The sequence below is a fragment of the Protopterus annectens genome, chromosome 14.part0, assembly GCF_019279795.1.
Source record: "Protopterus annectens isolate FY-2018-M chromosome 14.part0, PAN1.0, whole genome shotgun sequence".
Lineage (NCBI taxonomy): Eukaryota > Metazoa > Chordata > Ceratodontiformes > Protopteridae > Protopterus > Protopterus annectens.
In genome coordinates this window covers 346541808-346564565 of record NC_056748.1, presented here as the reverse complement: position 1 = coordinate 346564565, position 22758 = coordinate 346541808, and the positions used below count along the sequence as shown (strand labels likewise).

Sequence of the window (22758 nt, the reverse complement as noted above, 5' to 3'; positions counted from 1 at the left end):
TCCAAAGTCTGATTTTTAACAAGAAACATTTTTATTAAATTATCACTTATGACATTTATATAAATGAAAACAAACCATATTGACATAATCTTAGTTGCAAGTATTTTTCACAAACCGCACTGACATAATTTTAATTGCATACATTATACATCACTTATCTATCCAGTAATTCTGAGTCAAGCGTCACATACCTCATTTAAATATTGCCTTCTTTTAAACCTCATTCCTCCTGTGCATGCATTGTTCCTACAGTTCCCATTTTTTCTATGTAATTTGCCCATACCCTTCCTAATGATCCCAATTCATGTTGTTTTATCTCAAACTGCCTTGTTCTGTTGGAAGCAGCATATCCCACTTTACTCTTGCCGTCTTCCCCTCCCAGATAAAGTCCTTCAGCCCTTTATTAATTGCTATCTACAATTTTTCCTCTGGTTGATAAAAATATGCCTGACCTGTGTATAAAGCTATAAAGGGACTAAAAACATTTTTTATCTGCTTGTATCTTGCTTCCAGTGTCTCAGTTTTTTTGTATTATCTTTTGTTTAGTCTCTTTCCACATATTCTTAGCTGCCGTGCCAGAATCCTTTTTAATCCATACTCTTAAGTACTTCATTTTGTCATGTCCCCTTAAATATGGATATTGCTAAACCACTTCATGTGTAGATACATAATTTACAGCTAGTGCCTTTGTTTTAGCTTTATTAATTTTGTATCCAGAAAAGATTTGAAACTACCTCAGAATGTTCCACAGCACTGAAGTGCCCTTTTCTGGTTTTATCAGGTATAAAATAATCTGATTTGCAAATTAAGCCACCTTTTCTTGACTACCATACCGGTTATAGTATTGAATGTCTGATTCCCTTATTTTCTTTCCCAGTGGTTCTAAATGTAATGCAAATAACAAAGGGGAAAGAGGACACTCCTGCCTGGTTCCTCTGTTCAAACAGAAATTATCAGAAAGAAACCCACCCACTTTAATTTTCACCTCTGATCCCTCATATGTCTTCCTAATTGACATAATTTTATCAGTGAATGCAAATGCTTCCATTGCCCTGCTCATAAACTCCCAGCTTACTCTGTCAAATTCTTCATGTGTATTAAGACCCACCAACACCAGTGGTATTTTTCTTGCATTCTGCTTCCCTCTAGATTGTTCTGTTAATGTTGTCAAATGTTTGCATCCCTTCACAAAACCTCATTGATCCATATCTGTAAATTTTGGGATCACCTTTGCCTTTTCTTTAGCCATTATAGACATAAGCACATTATAATCATGGTTTAATATTGAAATGGGCTTGTATGAAGCTGGATCTGATGAGTCTTTGCCCTCTTTAGGTGTTATAGCCACCACAGCTTTCTTCCAGGATGTTGGTGCTTCTCTTCCTCTTTTAAGACCATAGGATCATAGATTATTATTAGGCTATTGACCAGGAGATCATTTTAAGCCTAGCCATTTCAACCCAATGTAATAATGTAGAAGTACTAGTCAGTACCCAAGATTGCATTTAGTGATGACTGCCCATGTCCAGGAGGGTTGTGGGCACTATCCCTGGTAAGAATTTATGGTGCCCCATCCACTCATCCTGAACAGTGTCATAGAGGTGCTCTGTTTCACATGAATTGGTAGCCTGTTCCAAAGACTTGGCAGTCACTGAGAGATAAATCTGTCCCTCGAGCATGTCTTGTTTAAGTCGCAAGCCATATTTAAGTCCCTGGAACAGGTAGCCCTAGACCCATTTGATTTACGGATAATGCAGTAAGTTCATTAGGTTTGGGTCTGAGGTCTTGTGTCTTAAAATACTTTTAAACAAAACATTCCGGATCTTTATCAGTTTTTTCCCCTCCTACCTTCCAAACGTCCACAGGGATACCATCTATTCCTGGGAGCTTTCCTGTGGATTGGTTATACATTACCATTTTTATCTCATCTCCTCCTATCCTAGCTGTTAATAAGTGAGCCTCATCTACCTCTAACATTGGCATATTTATTTCTTCTATAAACATTTCCATTTGTATCTTTTCCATGTTTCTCTGCTTTATACGGACTTTCATAAAATTTCCAAAATGCTTCAAGTACCTCTACAGGATCTCTTACTATCTTCTTTATTATAGGCTCCCTAAGCTTGGCAACAACCCCTTCTACATTCTGTTGCCTGAATTGTGCTAAAAGTTTTTGTGTTCTGGAGTCATTATCAAAAAAACAATTGCTTAACAGTACTCTTTCTAAATTCATGCATAATATTGAAGTCATCCCTTACTTTCTGTTTGGCATTCTGCAATTGTTCCTCCTCTTGTTCTGTGAGATTCATCCTATTCTGCAATAGTTTAACATTTGTCAGTCCCTGTAAATAATTCTTGTTACTTCTTAACCATCTCTCTTTTATTTCCACCCTATTTTTAAACTCCACTTTAATTTTATCCCAATCCCTAGCTATTATTTTCAGAAAAAAAAACTATCGTCTGTAATAACTCCCAAATAATTTCCACTACCCATTTCTTAAATTCCTCTCATTTCAATAGATAGGTGAGAAAACGCCAGTGCCTCATTTTGATTTCATTATCCTGTGTTTTTATTTCAGTTATTATTGACGCGTGATCTGAAATAGTTATTGGATATGTGTCAACACTTTCAGTTAAATGCACATGTTCCTGTGAAATTTAAGTTCTCTCTTGCCTAGGCCAGTTTTTGTATCTTAGGGAATAGTAAGCAAATTCACTCCGAACTCCTACTACTGAGTTTACATCTCCCATGCCATTCTTCAAAAATCTACCTTCCTTTGTTATATTTTCCTTCTGCCCCCCCGACACATATTCACTGCTGCAAATCAAATTCCAGTCCCCACCTATATTCCCTTTTGAAAACTGAGTATTTCTGCCACTTAAGGTCCATTATGTCAGTTGTAGGTGGAATATAAGTACATGCCAATGTAATCCTCTTCCCTTGCCAGTAGCCCCTTAGTACTACAAATCTATCATTATCTTTTTTATTCTCTTCTATCACTATTGGAGCTCCTTTTGCAATTAATACAAGTACTCCTGTCTTCCTTTGATCTAGTTATTCCCCTGAATAATTGTCTTGAAAACATTTCTTTATCAAATTCACATGTTCATTTCTTTCCAAATGTGTGCACTGTAGCATAGCTATTTGCACTTTACATTTTTTAATGTAGTTCACTAGTCTTTTTTGTATGTCTGTGAGACCATTGACATTTAAAGATAATACAGTCATTATGTTAAAAAAGTTATTATTCCCACCTTTTGTGTGTAACATCTTTTTTGTTAAGCATCAAATACTAGCTTTTGTGTTACATGCATACACTAATACTTGGCAGGTTGATCTTTTATACAGTTGTTTTTTGTCATATTCATTTAAGCCTATGTCACATCTTTACAAAACCTTTGTTTTATTAAAAGCCCTCAAAAAAATACACTCCTAAAGCCTATTAACTTAATACTAACACACAAAACTGTGTACATCTCAAATATTGAAGATTTATCCCCCAACAGGAACAATTGTCCTAAACTGACAGTCACGCTCTGACTTGCGTTAACCTAAAAGGAAGGATGTTCTGTAGTCCTATCTCGCCTTCTTTCTACATATGGGTTCGGAGCTGATCCTTGGCTCCAACTCACCCTTATTACAAAGCTCAAAGTCTCTTAGTTGGCTCATGGCTAGGTAGTTATCCTATAGTGCACTAGTACAATCCCCAGATCTTGTTTGCCGCGTTTACAAGTTTAGAAGTGCTTCTTGCTTGGCTGTGGCTAAGTTCAAAACTTTTTTTGTTATTATTCACTCTTACTGATTATTTAGCTAGTTGTACTTAAGATTAGTGTTAATTATCTTATAGATAGTGTTTCCGTACCTGGACGACTGGCTCCTGACCTCTACCACCAGGCACCTACTCCTACAAACCAGAGATTCTACAATCCAGCTCTGTTCCCAGCTGGGGATTACAATAAATTGGGAAAAGCTTGCCTTATCGCCCTCTTAATTTGTGACTTTTATAGGCACAGAAATAGACATAGTCACCGTGTTAGCTTGTCTACCTGCAGACAGAATTCAAATCCTCAGGCAACAAATTCTCAGTCTACTTCCTCTACAGAAAGTCAAGGCAAAGACAGTGCTGAAACTCTTAGGGACCGTGGCTTCCACCATAATTCTAGTCTCTCTAGCCAGATTGCATATGCAAATTCTCCAATGGCTCTATCTTCCCAGTGGTCCTTTCAACAACTGCCTCTAAGTCACCATGTCCTCATAACAGAGTGTTGCCTACATTTCTTAAAACTGAACAAGGAGAAAGAAAGAAAGAAAAAAAACAGGGCCACTTGTGTACTTTAGCATCCTTATTTCACTTGAAAATAACCAAGAAATCTTTACTTTATACCATGCAGATGCACTATAAAAATACTACTGTTAAGAACAATTTTTTTGTTTATGCTTGCAGTTAACTTTTCCCTCCTCTTCCTCTCTCCTAAGTGTTCTTTCAAAGATTAATGACATAAAGTAGGGCATATGCTTTAGAGTCCCCTACAAGTTTAACAAAGTCAAAAAAGTCCAATATTTTCAGATTTTCTTGTTCTGTCTTATTTCACAAATATAATTGATGCTTTATAATCCCACATTAATTTGTCAGTCGCAGTTGCTGGTTTTATTCCTGTTTATCTCCATCTCCCAAATCCAGTATCTCTTTCATTTGCAACACACACTCAGTTCTAGTCAATTCTTGTACTTTGTTTTCTGTGTCTCAAGCATTTTTTGTTGAAACACTGTAAAAGGTTTCACTGACACATTTTCTATGTGGTCTTTATTACCAGAAGAACAAGAAACAGAATCTCCTTCTGTTTCACAGCTCACTTTTTGTTGGACAGACTTTTGTATTTCCTCCTTAGAGTGTTCTACATCAAAAAATGATTTTGTCCCTCCAGGAAAGGATATTCTGAAGACAGCTGGACAGCTAGGTACAGCAGTTTGAATCTTATGCCTGATAATTGATATTCCTTGAATAGTGGAATAAATGTACTCCTCTTCTGCCTGGTGTACAGTGAGTATCCAGTTTTCACAAACACTCTATTGTCCCCCCCCCACTTTTAATACTTTGTTCTTCTGCCACAGGTTTGACAAAATCAATTACTTCTGCTAGGAGGATTGCATCTTTACTATTAAAGGTCCAGGTTGCTTTCTCATGACCAGATTTAGAGCTTACACACTATTTGCTCTTTCAGTTAACAACTCCTGCTATGTGGAATACCAGTCCAGTTGCTTATTTGTGCTTTCATAAAATTAATACAGTCTGTTCCTTCCAGCTTTTCTGGTACAGCAGAAAATCTCAGGTTTTCCGTATGTCCTCTGTGCTCGAATTTTGTTATTTTTTGAAATGTCTCTTCTTGAGCAGTCTCGTATTCAGACAGCCTTTTCTTCATTTTGACCTCTGATTTTTGCAGGTTTTTCACCTCATCTGAGTATCTGATTAAAGCTTCTTCCATGTTTCCAGCCTTTTGTTATTTGGGTTGATGTATTCTGTTAGTGTTTCATTTGTTTTCATCAGCTCTAAGTACATTTGCTTTACTTTTTCCTCTAAGTTACTGGAAGTCATGTCTTGCACCAACGCTGGAGCTTGTACTGCTTTTTGCTGAACAGATGCAGAATTCTTTCTAGTTAGTGGTTTTTCATCACATAGTGTGATTGATTTTCTTTCAGATTCTCTAATATTGTTTTTCTGGCATCCAGGCAGTGCACTTACTAGGCAGTTACTGAAATTTACCCAGCAATACGAGTTTACTGGCTGTTTCTTCTGAGTTTCTGTTTTCACACTGGGGATCTGAAATTAACTCGGTGTGCAGCCATCTTGAAAGACTTCTCCTGCTGATTCTAGCTTTGACCACCTTTTAAAGACTTCCCTTCACATCAATCACCCCTCCCAGATACTTGAAGCTGTTAATGTGTTGGGCTGTTTTCCAATCTGTCAGTTTTCATCTTCTTCTGAATTCCTAAGTTTGCTACCATGACAACTGTTTATTTCTATTCCATTTCATCCCAAATGCCTTCAGTTTTGCATTCCATTCCCCTATCATTTGCTGAAGCTCTGTGATGCCACATCATCTGCATGCAACAATTTCATTAATCTTGCCCCACTGACCTGTTTACTAAAGTAGAGTCCATCACCAGTTTAAACAGTATTGGGCTCAGAGGTGAACCCTAATGCAAACCCATTCCCACAGGGGATCCCTCTGTAAGTCCGAGCATTGTTAGTACTTATGTCATTGAGTCCTTCTACATAGACTGCACTAATTCTTCCATGGTTTATGAGACTTCGATCCATCATAGGTCTGTCCATATTTTCCACCTTTCTCTTCATACTGCTGTGAGTACCTTAATTCACCTAACATATGATCATATCTGCCGTGACTTTATGTGAACCTGCTGCTCTCCCTTGTTTTGTTTTCCTTAGTACTGTCCATACTTTTTCTAGGGTGATCTCTTCTTCCCCTTTCATCATAGATTGTGTCCTGGGCATTGCAGCTTCTGTGGAGTTTTCTTCATTAAGAAGCTGCTACGAGTACTCCTTCCATTTGCCTTTGATGTTCCTTTGGTCTGGTGAGCAGATTGTTGCTGGCATCTTTTATGGTGGGTGTCTGATGACTGTCTTCTTTGTATTTCTGTCTTTGCCTTGCAGCCTTATAGAGTTTCCTTGTGCCATCTGCTGAGTCACTTTCCAGAAGCTGGTAGAGTGCTTCTGATGCCTTGTTGTTTGCTATTGGGACTGCTCTATTTACCTCTTTGTTAGCCAACCATTATTCCTTCTTAGCCTGGCCTGTCTTTTCTATCTCCCATTTGTTAAGTAGGTACGTGCCAAGGTACAAACGCCCTTTACTTGGTCGACACAGGCCAGTAGGCTAAAGACAATGTGTTGCAGAGAAGTCAAATGTAAAATGCATTACAGTAGTAAAATTGGTGTATGTTGTAATAATGACATTTAGGCATAACCCAAACCATGGACCAGGAAATGCAATGAAAAGAAAATTCATTGCAGTAAAATGCAGTACAAGGCGTAATATGAAATACAGTGAATACAATACGAGATATAAAAGAATCCAAGGAGTTCCATTAAGTAGTATGAAAATAAAATACTGCAAACACAATAGGGTAAAATGCAAAGACAGTTGGAATACTAGTGCCAGTGATGCTATTTACATAATTTACAATGGGAGAGATGATATATGTGCAATATTTAAACATGAGGTTGTGTGCTCTTCTGTTATTCACAGACATAAACAAACATATAGCTATTCAGTAAGGTGTGCATTTTTGGTCAAACTCATTTTGAATAGCTCATAGGAAGATCAACAGAAGACCGAAGAAGTAACACAAATGTCCTGTTATGCATGCTAAATGTAAATTTATTTTATGTCAAGTATTGATTGTACTCTTGAAGAAAGAATATCTTCCACTCTGTGTTTCTTCTTAGTAATTTTGAAGAAGTGAAAATGACCCAATGGTCCAGGGGTACAAAGCTGTGACTGCGCCCCCAGGATGATCCTTGTTTGACCAGAACCACCACCTTGGCATGGGAGGATGAATGTGCATCTGAAACCGGCTCTCACATCATGAGGAGAGGGAGGCAGCCTGGCTTGCTGCATTAGTGGCAGCTGCCAGAATGCTGGTGCCTCACCTCAACAGGAAGAACCTAACATGCCCGCACTGCAAGAAGGGAGGTTATGCATGAGGGAAAGGGTTCCTGCACCTCCCAAAGCAGTTTTAGAGAGCTTGCAAACTGCTGCCTATATTGGGAAATTAATAGGCTGGAGGCCTGTTGTTCCATTAGAGGAAAAAATGGGTCATTTGTGTGCAGAAAGATGAGCCATTGTCCAGATCCTGGTGACAAAAAGAATAATTTGAAGTAGAATATAATGTTATATTAGAATCTTGGTATTTCTCTTAATTAGATAAGAATATGACCTGGTTTCAGATTTCCTCGTTTATATATTTCTGTGATTGTGCTGTGTTAGCAAAATAGCCCTTTTCTGTTTCTGATGTGTAAACTCAAGGGTCTCCTCTATCTTAAATCCAAAGTCATGCTATCTCAACGTATTACATGTCACCTGTTGAAACTGTCTAAATTCATTAATTTACTGTCTTCAACCACAGTGCCTTTGATTGAGAAGTAGAATGTCTCCTAATAGGACATAACATCCCCTGTACCTCCTATTACTTCTGTTTACCAACTCCATGATTGCATAATCACAGTGGAAGGGAGACAGTACCAGCCCTCTTTACCAATGATTGTATGCTTTCATTTCCGTATCTAATATTCTGCACAATGGGCACTCGAAGAGGAGTAATTAATTTGCTTCTTCTTGATTGGTTCTGTGATTAGATGTTTTCCTCCCAAATTCAGACATTAAAAGTGCATATTATACCTTTTCTTAAATACATGAATGATACAGGCTTAGACTTCAGCAAGTAAATTTATTTTTTTCAGGGGCACACCCCTCCCACTTGTGTATTCACAGTTGAAGGCCATTCTACCCTAAAGAATGGGAATATATATTAAGTCCATATCATGCTTCCATGTAAGAATAAGTACAGTCCAGTACAGACTTTTGCATTTAACATAAAGAATAAACAACAGTATTGAAGATGTTCTTCGTTTTCCATTGCTGCAGTCCTTACTATTGGGTATAGTCCGCATCCAGTCGGCCCGAATACCAGAGTATAAGGCTGACGTCGGTCAGGCGCATTTAGACTGACGCCAGTACGTCAGGGTACTAATGCGCATGACCGCGTCATATCCTCAGTCTTTTGCAAGTCCGATGCAGAAGCAGTTTTGCGAGTGCAGGTTGGCGTTCTGAAATATTTCAAACCGGAGTTTCAGACCGAATTAGAGTTGGCTAAGTACCCGTGGGGAACATTTTGGTTTTTCTTGCCTCAGTATTTAACCGGATGTCAGAAAAGTGAATAACTGTATTTCTTGTGGGAAACAAATACCTCATAGGGATTACCATACATTGTGTATACCTTGTTTAGGGCCTGAGCACGACGTTGTTGGTTGCCGCTCTTGTGCTAGGTTTAACAAACGCACTATTAAGAGGAGGTTAGACTGTGCCAGATTAGTGTTTGGGAAGCGTTGCAATTATAAAATGCCGTCGGATGCTCCGAAGCGCAAGGACAAAAAGCCTAGGGTTGATGAACCGGCAGTCCCGGACATCGGTTCTTTAGGAGGCTCAGTGGACCCAGAGGTTTTGCCAGGAGTTTCTATGGAGTCTCAGGCAGAAACTTTACTGTTACAGGATGTACCCTCTCAGGAGGCAAGCCAGGCTGAGGGGGCTTCTCAGGTAACTATTCTTCCCTCTCTTCCCAAAGTAGTTAGAGCCTCTCCTTCTGTTGCCAAAACTTCTTTTAGAGGTAGGCCAAGTTCAGCTTCAGTAGGGGCTTCTCCTAGCATTTCGGGTTCTGTACCTAAGAAACATATGCTTAAAATGGCAGAAGATTTGATTACTATGATTAGAGGTTCTATAGGCCCTCCTGATAAGAGGCCTAGGGTGGAACCTGAGTTTGACAGTTTTGAACAGGGTTCAGGGGCTTCTGAGTCTTCTGCGGAAGATTTGCAGGAGTATCCTCATTATTCTGATTCTGATGTGGATGATGCCACTCCTTGGCTTCTCCTCCTGAGGATTTTTCATTTTCAGAGACTCTGCATTCCATGAGGGAGCACTTTAAATGGGAAGGCCAGGATTACTCTGATTCCAGGAAGAGGCTTAGGGAATTCTTGTTTTACCCCAGCATAGGCCCTTAGCTATACCTCCTGTGTTAAATGTGGTGGAAGATGTTTTGCAGAGGCTTCCCTGAACCCTGATTCTTTGCCTCCTGCTCCTGTTAAACCTGATAGGTACTATAGGGTGCCCGAAGCTCATAAGTATTTGTTTAAGAGTCCTAGGACCCAGAAACTGTTTCTCAGGGGCCTAAAGGTGTTAAGGCCTCTGTGGTTAAAAATCCTGTTCCCACTGACAAAGAGGCAAGGGCGTTGGATAGGTGGGGTAAGAAAGTGTATACTTCTTCCACTCTAGCCATGAGAGCGTTGAATTGTCAGTTTCACATGCTGAAATATCAAAATTATCTCCTTTCACAATTGAAATCTAAGGTAGATGCTTTGGCGGAAGGTATTGATTGTAAAGAATTGCTGGATTTAGTTTATGTGTCTGAACAAGTGGGCAAGCATTCTTTGCAATGTGGTTTTGATGCTGTGCAGGCCTCCTCGAGGGTGGCTGCCACTAGTTCTGTTCTAGGCATGCCTGGTTGAGGGATCAGAATTTGGCTGAGCATGTTAAGACAAGGATTTTGGATGCTCCTTTACAGTCTGATGTGTTGTTTGGTTCACCTGTGGAAGCAGTTTTAAAGAAAATGGAGGACAAAGCTAAGTCTATGCAAACTGTTAAAGATTTTTTTGCAGGTACAGCCTTGAAGTTTAGTAGAAATTGGCCTGCTAAGGGGTGGACATATCCTGCTTATGATTCCCAGTCTAGGGGTAGGTCTAGACGTGGTAGAGGCAGGGCTCAAGGTTCTTTTAGGCCTAGAACAGGGAGTTCACCTGCTCAGACTTCTGGTGAGGGCAGGGGTCAGTCCTTTCGTAAACAGACCCAATGACCTGCCTTTTCAGCTGCCAGTAGATTCTCGTCTGGCAGCTCCTTTGGGAGGACGACTGTCTCTTTTCAAAGAAAATTGGGATTTAATTACTCAAGACAGATGGGTGTTGGACACCATTCAGCCAGTCCCTGTATCAGAAAGGGGCCTAGGATTTTATTCTCGCATGTTCCTAGTACCAAAGAAGGGGAACACGTGGAGACCGATTTTGTATTTATCTCTCCTCAACACTTATCTGGACATTCCCAAGTTCAAGATGTTGACGTTACAACAGCTTTTACCCCTGCTGGGCAAAGATCACTGGATGGTAACTTTAGATCTCAAGGAAGCTTACCTTCATGTGCCTATCAGGCTAAGTTACAGGAAGTATCTGCGGTTTCGAGCTGGAGATTCTCATTATCAGTTCTCTGCATTGCCCTTTGGCTTATCTACTAGAGTATTCACAAAGGTTCTGGCTCCAGTGATAGCTTACTTCAGGCTACAAGGAATTCAAATCTATCCTTATTTAGACAACTGCCTGATTCTGGCTCAAGAAAAGGAAGACCTTCTACAGCATCTGGAATATGTTATAGCAGTGCTAAGATGCCTAGGGTATTCTGTGAACGAAATAAAGTCCAGTCTAGTACCCTCTCAAGACATGTGCTTTCTGGGTGTGAGACTGAATACAGCAGCCCAGATGGCCTTTGACAAACAAAAGAGTCTATCACTTTACTTCCATCAACTATCTCATCAGTCCTGACTGCAAAGACAGTCCTTCAAGCATTAGGGTTCATGGCATCTTGTATTCTGGTGCTTCCCAATGCCAAACTGCATATGAGGAAGTTACAATGGTATCTCAAAATGTATGGACACAGCACTGCCAGGATTTAGACACTGTCATTCCAATAATACCTTGCCTTCAAAGAGAATTTTTTGGTGGGCTCAGGAATGTCACCTAAACAAGGGACTCTCTGTGACCCGTCAGATTTTAACGACAGATGCCTCGGATATTGCTTGGGAGCTCATCTAAATGGAAAGTGGATACAAGACAAGTGGCCTGCCAGACTACAGCATCTACATATCAACATGAAGGAGATGTTAGCAGTCCAGTTCGCATTACTGGCTTTCAAGGAGTTACTTCTTCCAGGGCAGGTGTTGATTCTAACAGACAACACAACTGTCATGTGGTACATCAACAAACAAGGGGAACACATTCTTATCCTCTATGCAGGCAAGCAATGATTTTATGGGAGAACCTAACTCTTCAGGCAAGGTTTCTGCCAGGAGCACAGAACTCCTTAGCAGATGTGTTAAGCAGACAAATCATGGATCCCCACGAGTGGAAACTGGATCTTCATGTATTTCAGAAATTGACAGTGTCATGGGGAACTCCAGACATAGATCTGTTCGCTTCCCCACTAAACCACCAGCTGCCACAGTTTTGCACAAAGGGGTTTCATCACACAGCTTGGAAAGTGGATGCTCTGTCTTTCAGTTGGACAAACCTTCATGTGTATGCCTTTCCACCTCTGCCTCTTCTTCCAAAGGTACTGTTAAAGGTCAGACAGGACAGGCCAAGGATGATTTTGATAGCTCCAGATTGGCCTCGGCAACACTGGTACCCACTACTACGGAGTCTGGTAAGGAAGCCTCCATGGCCTTTACCTTTGATTCCACATCTGTTATCCCAGAAGGACGGTCATCTGCTCAATGTCAAGCTTCACTCTCTTCATCTGACAGCCTGGCATATTCTGTGTTGAAACACAGCAGGTCTCAACTTCCTCAACAAGTTTTAAATGTGATTATGGAAGCTAGACGACCTAGTACAAGGAAAGTGGAAAAATGGAAGAGATTTTATTTTGGAGTAAAGCAAAGAATTTGGAGATTTCTGAGCCTAATTTGAGTGTGGCTCTTCAATATCTTACTGAGTTACTGGACAAGGGTCTGTCCTTCTCTTCCATTAAGATTCATGCTGCAGCAATCTCAGCTCACTATGATTGTGACCCACCATTGTTTTCGCATCCTTTGTTCAAGCAGTTTCTTAGAGGGGCAAAGAATATAAGACCCCAGAGCTCCTACTCCTGCTTGGGATCTCAATTTTGTGTTGGAAAAACTTACTCTACAACCTTTTGAGCCTGCGGCTACTGCTGAATTGAAATATTTGTCATGGAAGACTGCTTTTTTTGTTGGCTATTACTTCTGCAAGAAGGGTGTCTGAGTTGCAGGCCCTTATGGCAGTCGAGCCCTTTTTGATTTTCCATAAGGATAGGGTATCATTACGTACTAATCCTTCCTTTATGCCTAAGGTGGTTTCTAGTGTGGCTTTAAACCAAACTATTCATTTGCCTACTTTTTATGCAGACCCCCAAAATAAAGGGGAAAAGATTTTGCATACTTTAGATGTACACAGGCAATTGCGTTATTACTTAAGCAGGACTAAGGATTTTCGGCAGTCTCAGCAGTTGTTTGTTTCTTTTGCTTTGAGTTCAGGGCAAGCCTGTGTCAAAACAAACTATTTCTAGGTGGATTGGCTTTTGCATTGCATTTTGTTATTCCCATCATGGCAAGGAGATTCCAGCTGGGATTAGGCCTCATTCCACTAGGGCTACTGCCACTTCAACAGCATTTCGGGTGGCAACTAAGGATATTTTGGAAGCAGCTACTTGGAGTTCAGTGCATACTTTCTCTAAGCATTATCACCTTCCTATCTACTCTAAGTCTAGGGCTGGTTTTGCCACAGCTGTTTTGCAAGGCATGTTGTCAGCTCCTGCTTCTTTATGATTTGCCAGCCTCCCTTACCTCTGCTTTGGGATTCTACCCAATAGTAAGGACTGCAGCAATGGAAAATGAAGAACATAGTACAGTTTTGTACCTACCATAAATGTAGATGTTCGAGGATTCCATTGCTGCAGTCAAATTACCCTCCTTCCCCTCTGTGTTTAGGGGTGGTTGTGTAGGTGAGTTTACATGCTTCTATTTTTGTATATATTGTTCATGTTTTGGTGCAGGTATTTTGGGCCTTGTCTTTTTAGGGTCTTCTGACATCTGGGGCAAGAAAAGACTGAGGATATGGCGCGGTCATGCGCATTAGTACCCTGGCGTACGTCAGTATACTCTGGTATTCGGGCCGACTGGATGCGGACTATACCCAATAGTAAGGACTGCAGCAATGGAATCCTCGAACATCTACATTTATGGTAGGTACAAAACTGTACTTTTTAACATGGAAACACTCTTAGAGTAGTCATTATGATATACCAGGTTTTCTGTTAACGGTTTTAGGGTTTTAATATTGTTTTTATCCGCTTGAACCTGAGATGAATATGCCAAGCTTTCGATGTTGCCATAAACTCTTTATTAGCAAAAAAGAAAAAGTCACCCCATTTTTTCAACCCATGCCAAAATAGCTTGAATACGGGCACCCCATCATTGTTGCTTCCTCAAAGAAAAACAGGACTACCCTACAAATCACATCTAATACATTCAGATGATTAATCACAAACTCACCTCTTCAAGAACATCATTACTTCACCCTTTAACAAAGATAAATGACTGTCAATACAGGAAAGTACTGAACTGTTACTAGGCTGTTGTGTACACAAGCTATTATGCCTGGAAACTTTTCCACCTCTTGCAGCTAGACTCCATGAAGAAACACTCTTACCACTTACGACAATGCTCACAATACATTAAGAACCATATTGCATTGCACTTAACATGCTTTCTGTTATATTATTCCTTCTCTTTGGCATTTTCTACCCACACAAATTAAAGAAATTAGTTGCTTTTCTGAATTTAGACTTCAGCTGAAATAACCCAGTGCCTTCCTTAGTCGTTCTCTCTCTGATGCACTGTAATTATCTGCACTGTTTATACTGTAAATATTTTTCACTTAAATGTTAAGCTCCAATGTAATTGTCTTCTTTATTAAATGTATTCCAACTTTTTCTATATACAGTAGTGTATTTTTTATTTTTTTAATTATAGTACATTTATAGTACATTGTATTTGTGAAATCTCATTGACTTTCAACAAGATTGTGCCTGTAATTGTTCAGTTTTGTTCAGTGCAGTATCCTGTTAAACAAATATAAATAAAATAAACAGAATGACTACTATGTCTAACTAAACCAATATATTCAATCATTGCATATTTGTAGATGCTGGAATTGCTGAGCTTGCTTATGTTGCAGGGTCTCTTACATTGTATGTTGATGTCATAGTATTTATTGTCTGTAATGCTACAGCTGATATTTATTATTATTATTATTTCTGCAGGTATCAGTGGCTTACCATACTTTAGACTTCAATCCAGAAATCTTTTTTGCTTTGGGTTCTCCCATCAGTATGTTCCTCACAGTGCGGGGGTTGGAAAAAATTGATGTCAATTATAGGCTGCCAACGTGCAAGGGATTCTTCAATGTTTACCATCCAGTGAGTAAAATTAGTATTAATGCTGTATCCATAAACTGTTTTGAGGTGTTGATGTTAGTCATAATGCATTTATGTAAGAAGATTTGTGAAGTTTTTTTACCATTCACGTTAATCAAATTTTGAGAAGCTGTACTGTTTCAAAATTTAGGACATTATTGATGCTGTCAAATTAATATATGTGGTTTATTTTTTTCTGCATAAACAAAAAGTTGATTATTTTCTTTCCTTTTTATTGTGTTTTTAAAGATATTCATGTAAAACAAAATTCACATTTCACTACGGTAACCATTTGAAATATTGGGACCTGCTAGAGTGAGTCCCGAAATACGGAGATTGAAATGCTGAAAGAACGGACTTAGTATATACCAAGTCCAAGATCTTAGAGTTGTCATATATATATATATATACATTCAGGGTGTGTGTGTGGGGGGTGCAGGGGGCTCCCTGCAAAAAGAAGTTTTGAGGAGAAAAGCAACTTTTGAGATTTGCTCCTCTCCTGTCTTTTCAGTCTTTTTTTCACCGCTTTTCGGTACTCGGCATTTCGAGTGCTGACATTTTAGTAGGGAGCCTTTCACTACACAAAGTTTGACTTTAATTTTACTGTACACCTTTCCTTTATTTAAAAAAGGAATCGGCAGTAGTGCTGTCCACCACATAGAGAAGAAAGAGTAAGATATATTATACAACTGATCAATGAAGTACATTTTATGGATCCCAATGATTAATAAAATAATTCAAATAATTCCATTGTCAGTCAATTCCAGGTTAATGGAATTCAGTATTTTCTTATAATGGTGGCTAAGGCAATTTGAATTTGTTATACTGTCATATTCAATTAGTAAATCTAGTGGTAAATATTTAGGATCAGAAGGAACTTCAGTACCCCAAACCAGGTTAATTTAACTTGTGAACTTGATTGCATCCCCACCAACAATGATAAAGATCTGTTTGCATTCTGTGATAGTGCCAGCATTTTGATGATACAGAGTAAGCCATCAGATTTTTTTGAACAGCATCCAGGGCACAGGATGGAAGGGCAGTGTACCAAAGACACTTGGCTTGGGTTCCAGAGTCTCCTACTCAGGAGGACATGACATGCTAGAAATGATGTGGAAATTGTGGTGAGGGAGAGGCATCAGAAGGCATTGAGAGATGTCATCAGAATTAGTGACAGACTCATAGCAATCAGACTCTAGCCTAATGACAGGGCAGTATTCATAATTTAAACCTATGCCCCTATGTGATAGGAAAAGAGTACATTCAATTGCAGGGCCTACTACATAAAGCATGACAGCATGAATTGATGTTGATAATGAGTGACCTGAATGCACATATCAGGACAAGCAGAACAGGATATGAAGGCTGCTTGGGTCCACATGGGGACAAGGAAAAGGCATTCTAGACTTATGCCTGCTAAATGGCTTGATGGTAGTCAATACATTGTTTAGAAAGAGAGACCGTCACAAAATCACATACACAAGTGGTCAATATATAACTTTAGGTAGACTTCTTCCTAGTAAGGAAAGAACACTGGGGTAGAATCAGAGATTACAAAGTCATCCCCAGTTAAACAATCAGCCCACAGCATAAACCAATGGTTTCCACAATCATCTGCAAACAGTGGTCAGAGAAAGCTCTAAGGCCAAGCTGAAGACCTGAAAGTTGATCAGAGAGAAAGCATAACAGTTCAGGGAATAGGAGTTGAAAAAGAATGGCAGCACTTCAAAACAGCATGTGTGAGGACTAGAAAACAGATATGCAGCCAAGCCAGGTATGGAAGCAAGGTACATAAGGAAAGCTGGTGGTGGATTGCAGAATTCCAGGAAGTCCTCAAAAGAATGAAAATGTGCAGGAAAAAGTGGTAGATTGAAAAAATTGGCCAGGCTAGGAGAAAATGCTGGGAGGCTAACAAAGAGGCTAAGAAAGGAATTGCAGTAGCAAAGAACAAGGCATCAGAGGCACTCTACCAACTTGTGGAAAGTGACGCTGTAGATGGCACAATAAAACTGTATCAGGTTGCAAAGCAATGACAAAAAGATAAAGAAAATAGATAGCCTTCATAAAGGCATGCCACACCCAACTTGCTCACCATTCCACAGAACATCAAAGGCAGATGGATGGAGTACTTCTAGCAGCTTCTGAATGAACAGTACCCTGCACAAGCTCTACTGACCCAGATACAGCTTACAGTGAGAGAAGAAGGGGAGCTGACCCTAGAAGAAGTAAGAACAGCACTATGGAAAAGGATGTCAGGGAAAGCAGCAGACTCAGATGAGGTCTCAGCAGATATGATAAAGATGTTGTGTGAGATAGGGGAGAAATTACTCCTGAGGGTAATCATAGCAGTATGGAGAGAAAGGCATATCCCAGATGACTGGAGAATAAGCACACTAGTACCGGTGTTCAAGCACAAAGGGGACATTCACAACAGTGGGCTGTACAGAGGAATCAAACTCCTGTCACATTGCATGAAAGCTGTGGAGAGGACGATTGGTAAACAAATACGCAGAGTGGTAGAAAGTAAAATGGAGCCGGGCAGATATCCTTCTGTTCTGCTGTTGCAGTATTCTTTACATGAGGGAGATTGCCTGCTAAGCGACTCAACGTTGGCCAGTCTACAAACGTCTTTATTGCCTTGGGTACGTGGTACATCACACATAGTCTGCTATCGGATGTATGCTATAGAAGTGACATATGCATGCATCATCCTCAGAATGTCTTTGCTGCCAGACAGACCGTGCTTCCCATATGTACATTCTGATCACCAAAGATACTTCTGCTCAGATGAATGCTGCTTTGGGGGCTCCTTTTCTTACTTTTGCTAGAGTTGTAAGTTTAATGTCATCCAAGAAGGGTAAATGTGAATGTGGACATCAGATTACACGTAAGGACAGCCATCAACAGTGCTTGTTTTGTCTTGGGCCTTCCCACGACCATAAGGCCTGCCCTATTTGCCAGTCATTTGACCAGAAACTTAACCCACTTTCCATATATCTAGAAAATCAGCATCTCAAACTCCTCACCAAAAAGATAGAGGGTCCTTTGACCTCAGAAGCCGAGTCTGTAGCAAAATGGAAGGCCAAGAACCTAGGCCGGAAGCCTCGGCTGCACCTCCAGGGCCTGATGTCTCACCCGAGATGACTAACAGTCCGGAGATTCCCTCTAGGTCATTGTTTGAACCCACAGGCTTAACCCTTAATGGAGGTTACCTTGGAACAGGGATAGTAGCATGTCCTCAGAGGTACCACAGGCATCCACTCTGGACATCTAAGAGGAACCACGACTCATTGTAAAGGGCCACAAGGGATTTCAACCATCCTTGTTCATGAGGAAATGGATGCAGACATTATAGAATGCAGGTCTATGTCTGGCCCGCCTTCTCTCTATAGAATTGACATGCCCAGCAAAAAAGAAGCAGTAAACTAAACACTTTTCTCCTACCTCCAACCCACAAAAGGTTTGACAGGCTTTTTCCTAAAGCATCTTCAATGTCCTAATGTCTCTTAAACCCCATCCAGATGTTACTATCCCTATATCCCCATGGCCTGCTCCTTCACAAAAGAGGGTCAGGGAAGAATCATCATCTGAGGGCAACCTGTCTTCTTATGAGGAGCCCCTAGCCTATTCTACCCAGATACACTCTGCACTAGACTATGCTTCCCCTGAGGAAGATTCTAATGGGACTGACTCCCCTGTAGAAGAGATTTCCTTCAATGACACTCTGACTAGAATGCAAGAGCATTTCAAGTGGGAAACCACTGAAATGATGGATATTCAAAAATGGTATTATGATCGGTTACATAGGTTCATAGGTTCATAGATTAGTACTAGGCTAAGTGCCCTTGTGGGCCATTTTAAGCCTAGCCAATTACCCCCATGTGAGAATCAAACCTTGCACCTTGTGTTTGTAAGGTAAACAACTTAACCATTATGCCAGCCTCCCACCACATGTGGACACCCGTAGTCCCTCTGCTATCTCCTTGTCCTTCTTGCCTTCTTAGATGCATTAGCATCCTCTAGCAAGGCCCCTAACTCTCAACCACCAACACATAAAAAACACACAGGTTTTATAAGGTGCTTGTAGATTGTTAGTATTTATTCAGAGCACCAGCAGCAGATTCATCAGTCATCACGGTGTCCTCTGACAAACCCTCTAGGCTTTTTTCCCTCCTCTACCCTGCTTCCTTCAAACAAGGAAAGCAGGCATTTGGAAAGACTAGATAAGAAAGTTTATACATCCACCACTCTTACATATAGAGCTATAAACTACCAAACCCGTACTACTAAATATTCATTAGAACTTTTGTCTCAGCTGTCTAAAGTAATTTCTGAATTACCTGAATCTGAGAACAAAAACCTAGCTACATCCCTGATGTTCTTCGTGTTTCACTGTTGCAGTCATTACATTTGGGTTGCCCTCAGTCGGCCTGATTAACAAAGTCTTGGGTCCTGCGTCGGTTGCTTCCCTTCTTCCATGATGTCAGGTCATCAGGGGTATAAAACATGCAGCCGATGCCATTACATCAGTCTTTCTTGCCATGCGGTGCCGAAGCAGAAGCAGTTTGCAAGTGCCAGTTGGCCGACTCCTGAAATTTTCATATTTGAGTTTCAGAACCAAAGTCTTCAACTAAAGCTAAGTACCCCGTTGGGGAAACTTTTTCTTGCTCCTTATCAATGTCAGTAAAAGTTAATTGCATTACTTGTGGAAAGCAAATACCTCAAAGATTTTCATTCGTACTGTATTCCTTGCCTAGGCCCTGACCACAATGTACCTTGCTGTCGGTTTTGTGCTTTATTTAATCAGCGCACTATCCATCGTTGGTATATTTTTGCCTCTAAATATTTCGGTTCTCGGTTTAATTATCCAGAAATATCATCGGTTAGCCATCCGACTACCGGGATTTAAAAAAACGTAAAGATAAAGACAGAGAAAGGCTGCCGAGGTCCAAAACTGCCTACGATGCTTCTCCTAAGCCAGTCGCCAGTTAGCCGGTACTCAGTGAGGTGCTTTCACAGCACCTGGTACCCACTACTTCTGATTCGCAGGCCTCTACTGAGACCCATCCGGAATCCGGTATGCCGTGAGATGCTTCAACTATGGAACCCATTGATGTTTCTACTTTGGATGGGTCCGGAGCCGCTGTGCAGGCACCGGCTTCTGAGGGTGTATTCAGGTCTATGGACTTGCATATTAAACTGACACCTCCTTCTTCACTTAGGCCTAAATCTCAAACCATGCCTAAAAAACCAACACCCAGGTCACATGCTCAGGCCTCTATGCCTAAAAAACAAATGATAAGAATGGCTGAAGATCTTATAACTCTAATCAGGGGAAGCCAACCTCCACCTTCTAAGAGACCTAGGACTGAAGTTGTTTATGAATCTTCTGACCAGGATTCTGATTTTTCTGATTCTTCTGATGATCTGGATTTGCTCTTATCTACTTATGAGGATTCTGATGTATTGGACTCTATTCCCTCTGCTTCTCCTCCAGAGGATTTTTCTTTTGGTGAAACCTTACATACTCTAAGGGAGCATTTCCACTGCGAAAGCCAGGATTTTTCTGATTCAAAAAAGAGGCTTAGGGATTTCTTACTCCTGCCTCAGCATAGGCTTTTAGCTATTCCTCCTGTACTAGACACCTGATTCATTGCTTCCTGCTCCCAGAAAACCTGACAGATATTACAGGGTTCCTGATTCACACAAGTTCCTTTTTAAAAATCCTATTGCGGATCCAGAGACTATTTCACAGGGCATTAAGGCTTCTACTGCTAAAAATCCTACCCCTTCTGATAGAGACTTCAGGGCACTGGATAGATGGGGTAAGAAGGTTTACACTTCTGCAACCTTGGCCATTAGGGCTTTAAACTGCCAGTTTCATATGTTAAAGTATCAACAACCTGTTTTTGGATTGCTTAAACAGAAAATTATTTTGATTCCTGACTGTGGGGAAAGTAAAGAATTACTGGATTTAATGCATTCTGCTGAACAGGTTGGAAAACATACTTTGCAATGTGGATTTGATTCATTAGGGGCCTCTTGCAGGGCTGCTGTTACTGGGTCTGTGCTCAGAAGGCATGCTTGGCTTAAGGAGCAATCTTTGCCTGATCATGTTAAAGCTAAATTGTTGGATGCTCCCTTAAATCAGGACCGCCTGTTTGGCAACAAGGCTGAGGAAGTTCTTAAGATGGAAGATAAAGCTAAATCTAGATTTCTTACATGTTCAGCCTCTTAGATTTAGTAGGCACTGGCCCTCTAAGAATTGGTCCTTTCCAGCCCCTTCCAGGTCTTCTCAAGCCAAGCCCAGACACAGCAGAAACCCCAGGTTTCAGTCCCAGGGGACACACAAGATTAAGCAGTGGGGGGTTTCCGCACCCAAATCAGGGAGTAGTAAGACTCCCCGCTATGGAAAACTGTCTCAATGACTTGCTTTTAAAACTTCCAAGCACTTCCCAACTGAATGCTCCTTTAGGCGAAAAGATTGGTCTGCAGGCCAAAAATTGTGAACTCATTACCCAGGACAAATGGGTTTTAAATAAAGTGTCCCAAGGATACAGATTTCACTTCCACACCTTATCAACACAAAGCGGGTGGCCAGATCTATCCCCAAATCAGTGGGCAGAGGCCCAAAATCAAGTGCTTTCTCTATTAAGCATGGGGACTATTCAGTTGGTACCAGAAGAGGAAAAGGGACAAGGTTTCTATTCAAGACTTTTTTTGGTACCCAGAAAAGGCAATACATGGCTTCCTATCCTGGACCTTTCTACTCTAAATACCTTTCTGCTGATTCCAAAATTCAAGATGCTGACTCATCATCAGCTGCTTTCTATGCTAGGCAAAGATGCATGGTTGGCAACACTAGACTCAAAAGAAGCATATCTGCACATCCCTATCAGGGAGTCTTACAGAAGATACCTACACTTCAAAGCAGGCGACATGCACTATCAGTTCTCTGCACTGCCCTTTGGCTTATCTGTTGCACCCAGGGTATTCACAAAGTGCCTAGCTCCAGTCATTGCATTCTGCAGGCAAAGAAATATTCAAATATATCCATACCTGGATGATTGTCTAATTCAGGCAGAAAGCCAGGACATACTTCTGAATCATCTGGCCTTTGTCAAAGGGTACTGACTTGTCTGGGGTACACCATCAACGGAAAGAAATCACACCTGGTACCCTGTCAACAAATTATATTCCTGGGAGCAAGTTAGAATACAACTTCCCAGATGGTTTTCCTCATGTCAGGGAAAACGGACTCATTTGACAACCTACTTCAATCAAATGGCCACAAAAACCCAGTTATTTGCAAGGCAAATACTGCAGGCCTTGGGGTTCATGGCATCCTGCATTCTTCTAATTCCATATGCAAGGCTGCATATGAGGAAACTGCAATGCTATCTCAAAAGCCTATGGTGTCAACATTCACAGGATCTGGAAGCTATGATTCCTATCATACCTTATCTATGCCTAGTGTTCCTTTGGTGGGCAGAGGCCTGCCACCAAAACAAGGGACTACAATTCACCCTACCCCCTGCCACACAAACCTTAACAACAGATGCATCAGACTATGCATGGGGGGCTCACCTGGCAGGGAAGTGCATTCAGGGCAAATGGAGCCCAAGTCAAATGCACCTACACATAAATCAAAAGGAAATGTTAGCTGTACAGAATGCTCTGACAGCCTTCAAGGACCACATTCTTCCAGTA

General features: G+C 40.7%; 1 protein-coding gene across 1 annotated transcript in view; it reads left to right on the top strand.

Moving 5' to 3' along the window:
- Window positions 1-22758, top strand: part of LOC122788980 (SEC23 interacting protein) — a 1679302-nt gene that overhangs the window by 1093384 nt on the left and 563160 nt on the right. Inside the window, exon 14 of the mRNA XM_044056073.1 lies at window positions 14896-15051. Within this exon, the coding sequence (XP_043912008.1) occupies window positions 14896-15051 (156 nt within the window). The remainder of the gene's footprint in view (window positions 1-14895; window positions 15052-22758) is intronic.